The sequence below is a fragment of the Manacus vitellinus genome, unplaced genomic scaffold, assembly GCF_001715985.3.
Source record: "Manacus vitellinus isolate BGI_N305 unplaced genomic scaffold, ASM171598v3 scaffold_9_pilon, whole genome shotgun sequence".
Taxonomy (NCBI): Eukaryota; Metazoa; Chordata; class Aves; order Passeriformes; family Pipridae; genus Manacus; species Manacus vitellinus.
In genome coordinates, this window is record NW_021940917.1 from 836374 (window position 1) to 850126 (window position 13753).

Genomic DNA, 13753 nt, shown 5'->3' on the forward strand with positions numbered 1-13753 from the left:
AGACAGTGTTGATGGAAGCATTCTAGGAGTCACAGGTGGTGGTGGTAGATGACCCATGATTCCCATCCATATAAAAGAGTAGACAGCACAATGGCTCAGTAAACACTGATCTTTGTACTTTTCTTCAGGTGTTTATTTCGCCAGACTCTTTTATGGAGTTTTCCAAAAGCTCTATATGCCTTTGCTAACCTGTTGTCTATCTGTCCGTCAATCTTACCGTCCAAGTAGATAATGCTACCTAGGTAATTAAACTGCTGGACTGATTTGAGCTCTGATTGGCCAATGGTGATATGGGGATGATGAAAGACTTCCTGAGGTGCAGGTTGATAGAGAACTTCTGTCTTCTTTAAGCTGACTTCCAGTCCAAAAAGCTCAGCAACCTCAGCAAAGCAGGATGTTAAACGCTGCAAAGCTGCTTCTGTGTGGGTGATGAGGGCATCGTCGTCAGCGAAAAACAGCTTCCGGACAAGATGATTTAAGGTCTTAGTGTGGGCCTTCAATCACCTTAGGTTGAAAAGGCTTCCATTCGTATGATATTGAATATAGATACCGTCCTGATCATCAAGGTCTGCCATGGCCCTTTGGAGTATCATGCTGAAAAAGACTGTGAATAGGGTAGGAGCAAGAACGTAGCCTTGTTTCACACCATTGGTTATTAGAAAGGGCTCAGAAAGTGCATTGCCATATCTGTATCGGCTGTGCTGATCCTCATGGAGTGAGATGATCATTTTAAGGAACTTGGGGGGACATCCTAAATATTCCAAAATCTGACACAGACCTTTTCTGCTCACAGTATTGAAAGCCTTGGTGAGGTCGACAAAGGTTACATAAAGACCTTTGTTCTGTTCCCTACACTTCTCTTGCAGTTGTCTGAGAACAAACACCATGTCTGTCGTACTCCTGTTGGCTCTGAAACCACACTGGCTTTCAGGTAGAATTTCTTCTGCTATAGCGGGTATTAGTCTGTTCAAAAGTATTCTTGCCAGGATTTCACCATCAATGGAGAGCAGAGTAATACCATGGTAATTTGAGCAATCTGATTTAACTCCTTTCTTCTTATGCAGGGTGATGATGACTGCATCACGAAGGCCTGATGGTAGTTCACCTAGTTCCCAACAGTTCATCACAAACTCATGAAATTTAGTGCGGAGTTCTTGGTCCCCATGTTTCCAGACTTCGGGTGGAATTCCATCAACCCCAGCTTCCTTGCCAGTTTTCACCTGCTGTATGGCCTTAAGAGTTTCTCCCATAGGGGGGGCAATATCCAGTTCATTCTTCACTGGTTGTTGCATGATGGACTGAATTGCTGAGTCTTGGACTACACGGCTAGTACTGAGTCTGAAAGAGTCTGAAAGTGCTCAGACCAACGATTCAGAATGGAGATTTTATCTGTGTGAAGTACCTGACCATCTGTGCTGAGTAGAGGGCTTTGGACCCGTATGTAGGTCTGTATGCTGTTTTCAGGGCCTCACAGAATCCTTTGTAATGACCTGTATCTGCGCATAATTGAATCTTTTCTGCTAGATTGATCCACTACTTGTTCTGGATGTCACAAAGCCTAGTCCTATAATGCACTGCAATATTGCACATATAACACCGCAGCGGTTCACAGAAAACAGCAGCATTACCTTCAGACTAGAAAACATGCTAAACATCTTGTTCCTAGAAGCTATTTGTCAAAGCAAATAGCAGCGTTAAAAATAACACCTGTGTTCAAGAGGTGTCTGGATTTGGCGCTGAGTGATACGTTTTACAGGTTACAGCGGGAGTAGTGGGTGGACAGTTGGACTGGATGATCTTGAATGCCTTTCTGATGCCTTAAAAGCTACGATTTTAGTATAACTTTTAGCACTTTTAGTAGCACTTTAGCTAAGTACCTTTGTATTAGTCCTGAAATATTGTTTAATATTTCTTGTCAAGAATTCCAATGGACAAAGATTGTAGCAAGGTAAAGAATATTTTATCTGTATAAAATGTTCTTAGAATAAGACACAAGAGGGCACACTGCTTGATATAAAAGAGTCAAACCTATCAGAGAAGGTCCAGAATCCTTGAAAGAGGGCCAAATAGGACAGAGAGAGTTGATGAAGACTTTTGTGGGAGGCAGATAGGGGGTCTTGGGACCACCAATCCAATTCTGGGATGAGCCTGCAGGAGAATCTGGTGGACAGATAATTTTCAGGCTGCATGTATCCCCATGAGGTAATAGTTAGATATTTCAATTAGATGATAGTTTAAGTTCGTAACACCTGTGTCTGTGTGTGTGCATATGCTATCTTTGTGCACCGAGGATGTCTTATTAAAGAGCTACTTTTTTATCTTTCTATACTAACATTGTCTAGAAAATTATTTATTCAATTTCAGGCAACATTCCACCCTTGATAATTCTATGATTCCATGATTCTATGAACCCAACTAAAATAATTTTTCCAGTAAATAAATTCTAGTTTACATTTACTGCCTACCATTTGGTTTCTTCTTTCTCTCTGTTTCCAAACACTCTGCTTTAGTTCAGTAGACCTAGTCATGCTTAGGAAAATAAAATCTTGTTAGTACCTATGCCAAACAAGTAAACAGAGCAACAGCATCAGCTGTCCTACTTTATGTCATTCCCAATTGGTCTCCTTTAAATAAATGAAGTTAAATAACATTTGGACTGCATTACAAAGTTAACACAAACACACATGCAAGGTACTATGTAGCTTTTACTGTTTATCTAAATCTGTCATCTGTCATTTGCCAGATGCCCAAGGGTGTCACAATGAAAAGTCAAGCCCTGAGCTGCCAAGAAGCCATGCATCATTTATTACTCAAAAGCAAAGGTGCATTTACAAACCATACTGGTAGACCTTGAGCAAAACTAAGAATTAGTGAACTACCAAAGAGGCACAGACCAGGGCTGATTGGATGTCCAGCAAAGTACGCTCACTGTGTCCCATGATGTTAAAAATACATTGCTTCTTCCTCTAGGTATAGATCTGTTTCTGCTCTTCCATTTGCAACGATAGCTAGGGACTCCCTCTTATAAACTCTGCATAATTGCATTTGTACTTGTCAGTGCAACAATTAGACCATTGTGAAATGTTTTTCCTTTTGTTTTGTTTGCTTTCTTAAATTGCATAAAATGTCAGATAATTAAAAAAAAATCATCTGTTCCATTATGCAAAAGAAAAAGTCTTTCACTGACAACTACGACTTGCTATTGACCCAGCCACAGTTCAATTTTCTAGCACATTTTCTGGGCAAAGCCAGTGTGCTCAACAGACAGCTGAACTTAAATGAAATGGACTCATCAGGTCTTTGACAAAGAGGCCCCAAGACAGAAATTGCACTTGTAAAAGCATGACAGAACAATCCTGGGGCATTCTGTTAATGTCTCCTTTTCCTTGGTCAGCGGGTTGCAAGCAGGTAAGTGATACAAAAGTTTTTTGGTTTTTTTCCAGTTCACCAGCATGGATGTGTTAAGTCTGCCAAGAATCAGAGCCAGTATGAACATGTTCATAATGGCATCTGCAGAATTTCCGATATTATCAGAAGAACACCCCCCCACTCCCAGTGCATGTGTGTGTGTTTGTGTATGTGCATACATATAAACCACATATGCCTTTATGAGTGAATGCCTTAGTGGTACTGGCAGGAACCTTCATAATGTAGAGGTCTTCACACGTTCATCTAAAGACAATCATCTAAAGACAATCGAGTTGCTTCCATCTAATAAAAACAGTTTCCAATAAAAACAGTTTCCATCCACAAGACGTAATTTGAGCCAGTGGACTAAGTTTCAACCACAGTATTTCATATAGCTTAGACTCTACGTTTGTTCAGTGCTTTACAAGTCAAGTTGCCTTAATCCACCCTTGAATCCTGATTACTTCCTGCCCAGGAATCAAATGCCCCAATAAGTCCCCCCACATATGAGGTCAATCACTGCCTTAATAGAAGGGATCAAATTTACAAAGGGACAAGGAAGAAAATATGAAGGAGTAGGAAAGACAAAGGACAGAACCACTGACCTGGAGTAACTAGAGTTACAAGGGTTGCAGACAGGGAGACGCAATTTGGCATTAATATGCTGGAAATTGTACACCCATGGGTAGAAAACAAATAATGGAAACATAAAATGTAGAGAGAAGGAAGGACATTCTATCCACACCTAGAACCTAAACATTTAATTTCCTCTATTCTCCCCAATACTGTTCTAAAATTACTTAATGTTTCCAAGAACAAAAACTACTGCCAGGAAGTGAAATCTATACTGAAGTGGAAACTGGAAAAAGTAGCCCATAGTATGACCTCTTCCTTAAAAACTAATTCCTAAAGAGGAAATGTTCATAACTGAATGTGCAAAACAGAGGCCAGTATTCTGGAGACCTAAAAACCCTACTATACAGACATGATTTTGGGTTCAGCATAGTACAATTACTGTAGGTCAAGGCACTAAGGATCACAGCATCCTGAGAAATTCACCTGTGAGAGGCATCATCTCCTTGCTTCCAGATTTCTGTACTCCCTGGGAGCTGGACGCTGCCACCCTGTGTAGAGACACAATGCTGCCAAGCAGTTGACTGTCAGTGTTTTGCTTTTGACAAACAGCAACTCCTAGCTCCTGTTATATTTAGCTCCTCCAGTCCATTTAACCTCTAATCTGGAAATGAAAAGTAGTCTGGCACACCACTCTTAAAAGACTTTGCTGTAGATTGCACAGCACTGAACTTGAAAGGAGGAATCTCTCTGAAACAGACAACACAAAGCTGAAAGTCCATGCCAGCAATTACGAAGTGCTACCAGAAGCCAGCCAAAGAGATTATTTTTTTTTAAAAAAACCAGTCTCCTTGGGTATTAGAAGTAAAAATTTATGAACAAAAGGAGACATTTCTGAGGCCATTAATTTGGTTGAGGTATCCACACTCTCAGAAAAAATTCATGTTTGTGCATCAAATAACTAAAAATGCACAACTATGGTATTTATGAGGAAATCAGTAATAAACCAAACAGATGTGCTTTAATAAAGATACATGTTTGAGGGAATGTCCAAAAATGAGACCTATGTTTTCATATTAGCAGTCATGTTTTTACTCTTAGGGAAACTAGGAAGTAAAGAAGTATTTCCTATTGCTGGAACACAGCAATAAATATACACATAATATATATAAAATGCAAAACTATATTACTATTTACAAAAAGTAGTTATTTTGTTGAAAAAGCAAGTGGTTGCTCAGAAAAGTAAGGTTTTGGCTACTTCTTTTAAATAAGAAAATGAAAGACAAAATAATTAATCAGGTTAAAAAAAGGAAAAATGTATTTTATTAGGTCATAGGATATGATACCTTTTAAATACTGAAGTGGGAAAATATCTTAACCTGAGTATAAAAAAAATGCCATACTGAATGACCACAAGCACCTACCCATTAACACAATAATTTCTGGGATATATCAGTGGAACAATTTGATATGTAGCCTTCATGTTGTGTATTTTTTACTTCACTCTTCAATGGAAAGACAGCCTAAACAGCTCCAAGATATTCCCCACAGAGCTATAATTAGTGCTTGAAGTGCAACCAAAAGAACTGGCTGAAACCTGAAATCTGAACATGTGGAATACTGGAATGAATTTCTCATTTACCTAAGCAAAAGTGAGGCAGCTTCAGGGCTGCAGGAATCACAGTTCTGCTTCAGGTTCTCTCTCCATAGTATCATTACCACTGTTGTTGGGTAACAGTGTCGGGTAACAACAAAGCCAGTTGTATGCTGCAAACACAATGTGATAACACAACAGCAAAATTTCTGTTGTACAAGGAACCTCTAGTTAATGATAGTTGAAATTGTCTCTGCATGCAAAGCCAGAGTTAACAGGCAGTGCATAGGAAAGCCACCAGCGTGAGGACTGGGTATGAGATGGATGTCACACACAAGCACCCATTCTATCAAGCGGGTTCAGGCAGTTCTCATTGCCTTTATACTACTATCTGATTAAACGCTCAAGAAAGGAGCCCATGGCCACCAGATCCACACAGCTGTTGTTTCACTACTTTGCCTCCTTATGCAAAACTTCAAGTTTAGAGATGTCTGTTTAACTTCCGGAGTTTAACAAAAAGAACCTCAAATTTTCTGCAAGTTCAACTCTTTTCACTAGATACGCAGGAAAATGTTACTGCTCCACCTCTACATCTGCAGACTGAGGGCTGCAGTAATGTACAGTTCACCTCCCGCAGCATTACTTTAAGAAGAAACAATGTACTTAGACTGTGTGAAAAATATTGCCCTCACAGTTTTGTGCCTTAAACTTAGGTTAAATTCTTTGCACAGAAAACTCTTGACACTAAACTTCCAGTAATTTCCATTCCAGAAATCTAGTTTTTCCTACGTGACACACAGAAATATGTAGATACTGCTGTTGTTCAAATATGAGTAAAGTGGATATGTGATTTGATTACACAAAGAAACTAGATTCATGTTTCAAATATGCACTCTCTATAATGTACGTAGCGTATGGAAAGAGACTCATTTGCCAAAGCTGCTTTTCAGTATTGGTTTCCAAATTAGGATATACCCCACAAAAAGAACGGTGTGTGGGGTTTTATGTTCAATATATTACCTGCTTCAGGCTGGGTACACAAAACCAGAGAGACTTTTGACAAGTCCAAAACCAGTAATGCTATTCTGGCTTGTTACAACAGTTTCCATGTATGTGTGAGATGGGATGAGGTAACTAAACAGTTTTGGTTTCCAGTACACCTTGTGACATTGTAAGAAAAGTGGGTATTTTGATATATATTTTCCTGTAACTCTCATTACAAATTTTACTGTCTGTTAGGACTTTTATATTCCATAGAATGCAACGTAAGAATGTTTCTGATATATTCTTTCTTTTTTCTGCATTTTTTTCGTACTACATGCTGACTGTCTGTGAAAAGGCTCATTTTTCACAGCAAGCAAAGGAGAGCAATTTTAAGGTTAGCTCTGTTTACTGATTTCCAAAACAAAATAAAGCACATGGTATCAAAGATCATCTAGGTGTCACTGAGCCTAAATATTACTTCATGTGCTGGAAGGCAATATCCCTAATTGTACTTTGTCTGAATACAGAAAGTTGCTAACTGTACAAACAAAGGATTGCTACTATTTGCTTAATGATGTGTTAAGGTTATCACCTAACCTCATTTTCTCTGGACAATCCCAGTCTGTAGAAAACTACAGCATATCAAGTATAAACCACATCTAAAGAGTCATTAAGGCCTCCTGAGATACATATATCAGCCAAATGCAACGTAGTAAGACCTAGAAACTAAGCTTATTGGTAAGACATACAGGAAGGTGGACAAACTGTTGCAAAGTGGTGACTTTGAAAGAGAGTTTAGGGTCATGGAAAATAAATCAACTGGCAGTGAGCTACCCTAAAACAGTCTGCTTATTGGATTGGTCAGTAGGATCTATATGAACATGTCCATGGAATAGGGATGCTAAAACTTATATGCCCCACTATGGTATCCACACTTGAAAAAACAGTGACAGAAAACAGAATGTGTTTCAGAAAGAACCAAAGGAATGAATGTGTTTTGCAAATTCTGACTAACAGAAGGAAACTGGAATATACAAAGCATTACTGTAAAGGTTGTAGAACAGATTTTAAAGGACAGTAAGGGGCATCAGTATTAATGGGAAAAAAAGGTTAAAATGCAACACACACTTCAGAATTTCAGATAAATCTGTTAAGTTTTTGTCTGATAACTTATTTTATGCAGAGGGATGTATGAGAACCAGTCTATATGGCTTCTGCAAAACATGACAAGCCCTAAAAGAAATCACTAATGAAACAAAAGAAAATGAACATTATTCCACAGGTGGAAGTGGAAATGGTTGTACTTGAAATGATATGGGCTCTGCCGGACAAACACAGGGATCAAAAAAGTTATGAGTAGAGTATTTCAAGGACGAGCCAGGGAAACAAATTTATTAGGTGGTTTTGACATAAAAAAGAAAGAGCATCTAGTGAATCTAGTAATTGCAACCACCTGTATGCAAGGCAAGAATTCAGGCTGGAAGATGTGGAGAAGCAGTACTCTGATGATCAATGAGATGGACAGCCTAGTTTTTAAGTGACTAATGAGTGTGGCTTGTTTGTCACATTGAAATGAAGTCTGAAAGGAGACTCTGTTCTAGAAATATATCAGAAACAAAAATGGAAGGAGCAAAAGTATTTAAGCTGAGGCACAGTTTAGGCCTAGGAACAAAGGGACAGAAAACTGCACATGAGTAAATCCAGTTGCAACTAAGAAGAAAGTCTCTAACCAATAGATTAGTGATGGCTGTGAAATGGTTTCCCAACAAAAACAGAGAAAGCTACATGGTCATTTCCTGTCTTATATTCCTATGTTTCAATTTAATTTATCCAAGAGATCACTTGGCCAAAATCTGTAATTATTTGCATGTGGAGTTTTCTAACACCGTTAAGATGCCCCAGAAATACAGCAAAAGTGGAAAGAAAAATAAGAAACTTAGATGAGTAACAAGCTATACATTTTCAGTAGTGATAGTTGCCAGTGCCTTGCACAGCCATGGATGTAAGACTTCAGTTAAGACTGGCTCTTTACAAAAGATGTACAGAAACCATAAATTAACAGATGAATCAGGAAAACAGAGATACTGATGAAGCAATAACTGGACGGAATTTTACTGACTGGACTTACAAGAAAGACAGGTCTAGATGACAGATGTTAGAACTATGAATATTATTTCAAGCCAATGGTGCTATGTCTTGTGACATCAGAAGGAATAAACACAATGTTAAAACATCATAGGACTTTTTCTAATTCTGGTTTATAATCAGCATCCACCTCTAGTACACAGTTGACAAAGTTTAACTCAGTATGTTGAAGTAAAAATATCATCACATGTTCAGACTTTATATGAGAGATGCAATCAGGATACACAGTATATTTCAAATCATATAAGAGAGAAATGCCAGGACCTAGCACTAGGTTACATCAGCATACTGGAAGACATATCTTCTGAAACCATCCCCAAACACAGCACTAATTCTTCTGATTGATCTTCACCAAGTAGTTTTTTGCCAACTAATTGAAAATGTCCAAGAGGTCTTGTGCATACAAAATGTATCTACATATGATATATATGAGATATGCATACACACAGATATGTGTTATTCAGTTTCAAACAGCAGCTGTACAAGATGAGTAAACACAATACACAGTTTTTAAAAATCTCATCTAAACCTCTGTGCATCACTTTAAATGTATTAAAGAATAGACATTTTGGAAAATATTTTGACACATTTGACTAGAAGTCTTCCTGAGGTAACTTCTGATTTTTGTAATGCAATTCTCAGGCAAAGCAAAATAGAATAACTCCACTTTGTGTAGGCAACACATCCTACTCAGAATGATGAAAAGATGTGATGGCAAGACAAATAAATTTAATAGAAACATCTGGGGTACAACACAGGGAGTATCACTTTTGTCTGGACACTTGCAAATGATCAGCAATCTCTTGCTACTTTTGGAGCAGAACCATATAGTAGTAGTAGTAGTAGTAGTAGTAGTAGTAGTAGTAGTAGTAGTAGTAGTAGTAGCAGCAGCAATAATACTAATAACAACAACAATAATAATAAAATGTGAAATTATTTTCCTTAATTTTTCCTTTCCCTTTTTTTGTTTTTCTTCCTCTCTCCTGCATGTGGGTTGGAGGCTTCTGTAGTGATTGTGAGACAGCCTTTCTGCTCCCAGCAAGCACTTTGAACACACTCTGCAGCCAAAGTTGGTGAAGCGAGACAGATGAGAAGGGGCAGTGATGATGGGAGGCAAGGCATCAAGCTGAGTTTGCACAAGAGGTTCAGCCACACAGAATCTGGTCATTAATGTCCATCAAATATTTGGCTTGTGTCCAGCTTGCTTAACAGAATGGTGTCATGGCAATAAGATGAAGGCCTCTGTGCCAAAAGTTTCCACGTGGATTTCCCTTCCTCTCCACCCTCTTAGTTTATATTAAGGATGACCTGCCCTGTTGCTGATTTGTACTTTCTTATGGGTACTACAGAATGAACAAGCATGCAGCTGGTGAGATGTTTGGAGAGGTGACCTATTAGATTTTCTAAACCCTGCAACACAGAACATCCACAGGGGTCACGTGTCCAGAAACTTGACTATAAGGTCTTTGCCAAACAGCAGTGAGAGAACAAGTCTGAATATCTGAAATGCATTCCTCTCCAAGTGATGTTGACACTTATCCCAGAATAACAGGCTTATTTGTATGAATACAAATGAACCAGCCTGAATGCTGCACTGCAGAGCCATGAATCAGCAAGACCAAGTCCCTCAACTGCGTACAGCATTGTACTTATAGACTGTGAGAGATATAGACAGGCATCTTAAAATCTAATGGTACTTAAGATTTTATCTTTCTGAATCAAGGAAAGGCTTTTGTGTTCTCTCTTTTGTCCCAGATTCAGCACAGTCTTATTACATGATTTAACCATAATCATGTTTTGCAATGCTAAGCCTGTTTGTTCTTGAACAGAGGGTTAAATGTGATATTCAATATATTAATTCTGGATAGACCACCCTTTGTCAGATATTTTTTCAGGCATGTTCTGCATGATTACAATGGATTTTTTAAGATTTTTAGGTCTAATACTTCTAATACATTGGTATTGAAAACACAAGCCTTGAAAATTTTCCACCCTTATGGCTATACTATTTTCAAGAAAGGACCTTGTCAACTGAAAGTATGATATAAAGGGAGTTTTGTATCTGCATAGAAATTGTTTGGTAGTAGAGTCTCTAAGCTTTCTCTTCGAACTCAAGTATGCAAATTTAATAGAATTAAACAAAATACCCTTAGAGATTACACAAAATGATGGTACTTGAGACAGGTTTAAAAACTGGTTTCCTCTTCCTTTACCTTGATCCTGGGCAGAATTTTTAAAGCATATTTAACTTATGGGTTAGGCTGTCATTTAATAAACTCATTTACCCTGAGTAACCTTTCTTTAAATAGATTTTTCTATTTTAATTCAAGGCATATATTATCTCTGTGTAACTTTATAGAAAAACTATGCAGTCATCTTTGTTATTATCTGCAGGATTTGGAAGGAGCAATCATAATAGCTCAGCAGATTTCAAAATAATAATACTTATAAAACACTCTGCACGAGCTGTTAATCGGAATAATATGCACTTAAGATAAACCAGACATTTTTTAAATGGATCCCAGTCTCTCAGCAAACTCAACAAAAAACAGTGGCTCTTGCATCCATTTCATTTTTACTTAATGACTATAATAAATTAAATTAATAATTCAATTCACTTATACTTTACTCAAAGTTATTATTCAGCACTACCTTTGATTTTCCTAATTAAACAAGAGGGCATAATTTACTTTTCAGATGCTTTTAAAAATTCTTGATAATTCCCTCTGCTGCTCCATTTTAAAAATGTGATATACAGTTGTACATGTATATGCATAATAAATTAAGAATACTGATCTTGAAACTTCCTGTAGATCAGAAAGAAGGTTTTGTCAAAGTTTCCTGTACTGATCTTATTTTAATTTACACCGCAGATGCTATCCTAGATGTTCAGTATATTCAGTTCAATATTTCTGAAAAAGGGAAGTCAAGATCTGGACACAACATAAGCATATTTGTCTCCCTATTATTATTGCACAATTACTGTGACTGCTTAGGGAAATCTATGTTTGGCTGTGTATCTAGTCACAACCTTGAACAACGATCTCATTTTATGAATATTTTATTAAAAAGGAAATTAATCTTTTCTTCTCCAAAAAAGAAAACTAATCTTTTCTTCTTCCACTTGCCACCATCTTTTAAAATGACACAGCTTCTGACAGTGAAATGAAATATAGAAAAAATACCTTTGCCTGAACATGGGAAGGCACAGTTTATTAAAAAGAGAACAGGTTCATCTTGAAGTAATTTTTGGTCTGGAAACAGCCTATTAGGGAAGGTGGTAATTGCAACATACATTTACAATCTTTCAGTCTATAGTATATTTTAAAGGATGAAAACTAGAGAGTAACCTTAAATGTTTTGCATTTCTTATCAGTACATTTTCATGTAAGTTTTAAAAAGAACTTCTATTTCTTGAGTAGAAATGAAAATGGGTTTGTAGTCAGAGCCAGACAAAATATCCAAATATGGAAATATTTAGGTCTACTCAACTCTTCATGGGCACCTACAGGCAGAATAAGATGTTGATAAAATGAAATAGAAAATAAATTGCAAAAATAATAATTTGACTTGCATTAAATATGACTTCTAGTATTTCTCAAAAAAATGTAGCATACTTTTTCCACACTGTTATCAGAAAAAGACTACCTCCGAATTTTAAAATTAAATACTGTGTTTCCACTATAGACCAGTACTTAGAATATATAGAACAATGGTAAAATTAAATTCATCTCAGTTCTGTAGGGTATCTTCTCATATTACTGCTAATAATAACAATGGAACAATAATGTTTGTAGGCAAGATTCATGTTCTTAGCAAATTATTCCACATTCTTGATTTATATCACATTTATTCCCAGTTTGAGTGCTTTGAGATTTCAATAAGGAAATGGCTGAGTCCTTCTGGTACAGAAATTCAGGCTGAACTTTTCACAGTTGTCTTTCCTACAGGAAATATGACATTTAAACTAACACATATACACGTTTAAACGTAAAACTTTTTTGGACAAGTTCTCCTGCATTCTGCAGTTCCATTAGTGTCTCCTTAATCACAGTATTGTGAGTTCTCCGAGAAACATGGTTTTAGACTTTCTTTAGACCTCAACTTCTTATACTAAGAAATCAAGTGAAACGAATGAAAGGAAAGAAGACAGAAAGAAAAGCAGTCAAAGGTTTTGCTTTAGAATTTCCTTACAACTCAGATTTGATGAGCTGGCACTGCTGTGCAAAGTAGCATTTTTCAGTCATCTTATTTTTGTAGAATTACATCACTACCTCAGAGTAGTTTTAAGGACACTGACGATGATGTATTTCAATTGAAAATGAACAGAGTTGATACCTCAGGACTGACTACCAGGTCATTATCAAAGGAAAATGCATTTTTAGTTTTATGCAAAGGAAGTTTTCTTCTTTCCTTCAGAATCCTTTCCTTTTCCCTATGCTGTGCACTTGCACATACTGGGCACAAGTACCCTTTTACTTGCACATGAGAGCAGATCCAGGAGATGCACTTCGATGCGAACTTACCATTCTGATGCCATTCTCAAAGGCCTGACGTGCTAGAGAAGCAGGACCATCCACAGTCTTACCATCGTCATCAGGCCCCCAGCTGGCACTGTAAATGTGGATGTGCTGGGGATTAAGGCTTAGAGACTTTGCTTCTACCATATCTGTCACATCTCCATCCAGCATCCGTACACCTTCAGAACAAAAGATACAATGAACAGGACTGACCAACTCAGAATGTTTCTTATTTGTTTTCCCCTGGGGAAAATCGTCGTGTGTAACATTGGAATGAATGATTATAAGAATTTCTACTGTTGTTAGAGAAAAGAAGCAAAAAATCTGTTTTGATATATATTTTTCCATGGAAAAATATCTCTTGATGAAAAAAATACAAAAAGGTTGAAATATTTTGGTCCTTCTTCATGTTTTAAAAATTATCTACATGTCATTTATCCATTATACAGCCTTCAAAGTTCCACAGCAGAGTTTTAGGCTAAAGAAAATTTTAAAAATACTTGAACCTTGAAATGTTTGTATGTGTCAC

General features: G+C 37.2%; 1 protein-coding gene across 6 annotated transcripts in view; it reads right to left on the minus strand.

Moving 5' to 3' along the window:
* The window catches only part of PCSK5 (proprotein convertase subtilisin/kexin type 5), a 249914-nt gene that overhangs the window by 131656 nt on the left and 104505 nt on the right, over positions 1–13753 (minus strand). For all 6 annotated transcript variants that reach the window (XM_018085966.2, XM_018085965.2, XM_018085967.2 and 3 more), the window contains exon 7: positions 13231–13403. In XM_018085966.2, coding sequence (XP_017941455.2) covers positions 13231–13403 — 173 coding nt within the window. The remainder of the gene's footprint in view (positions 1–13230; positions 13404–13753) is intronic.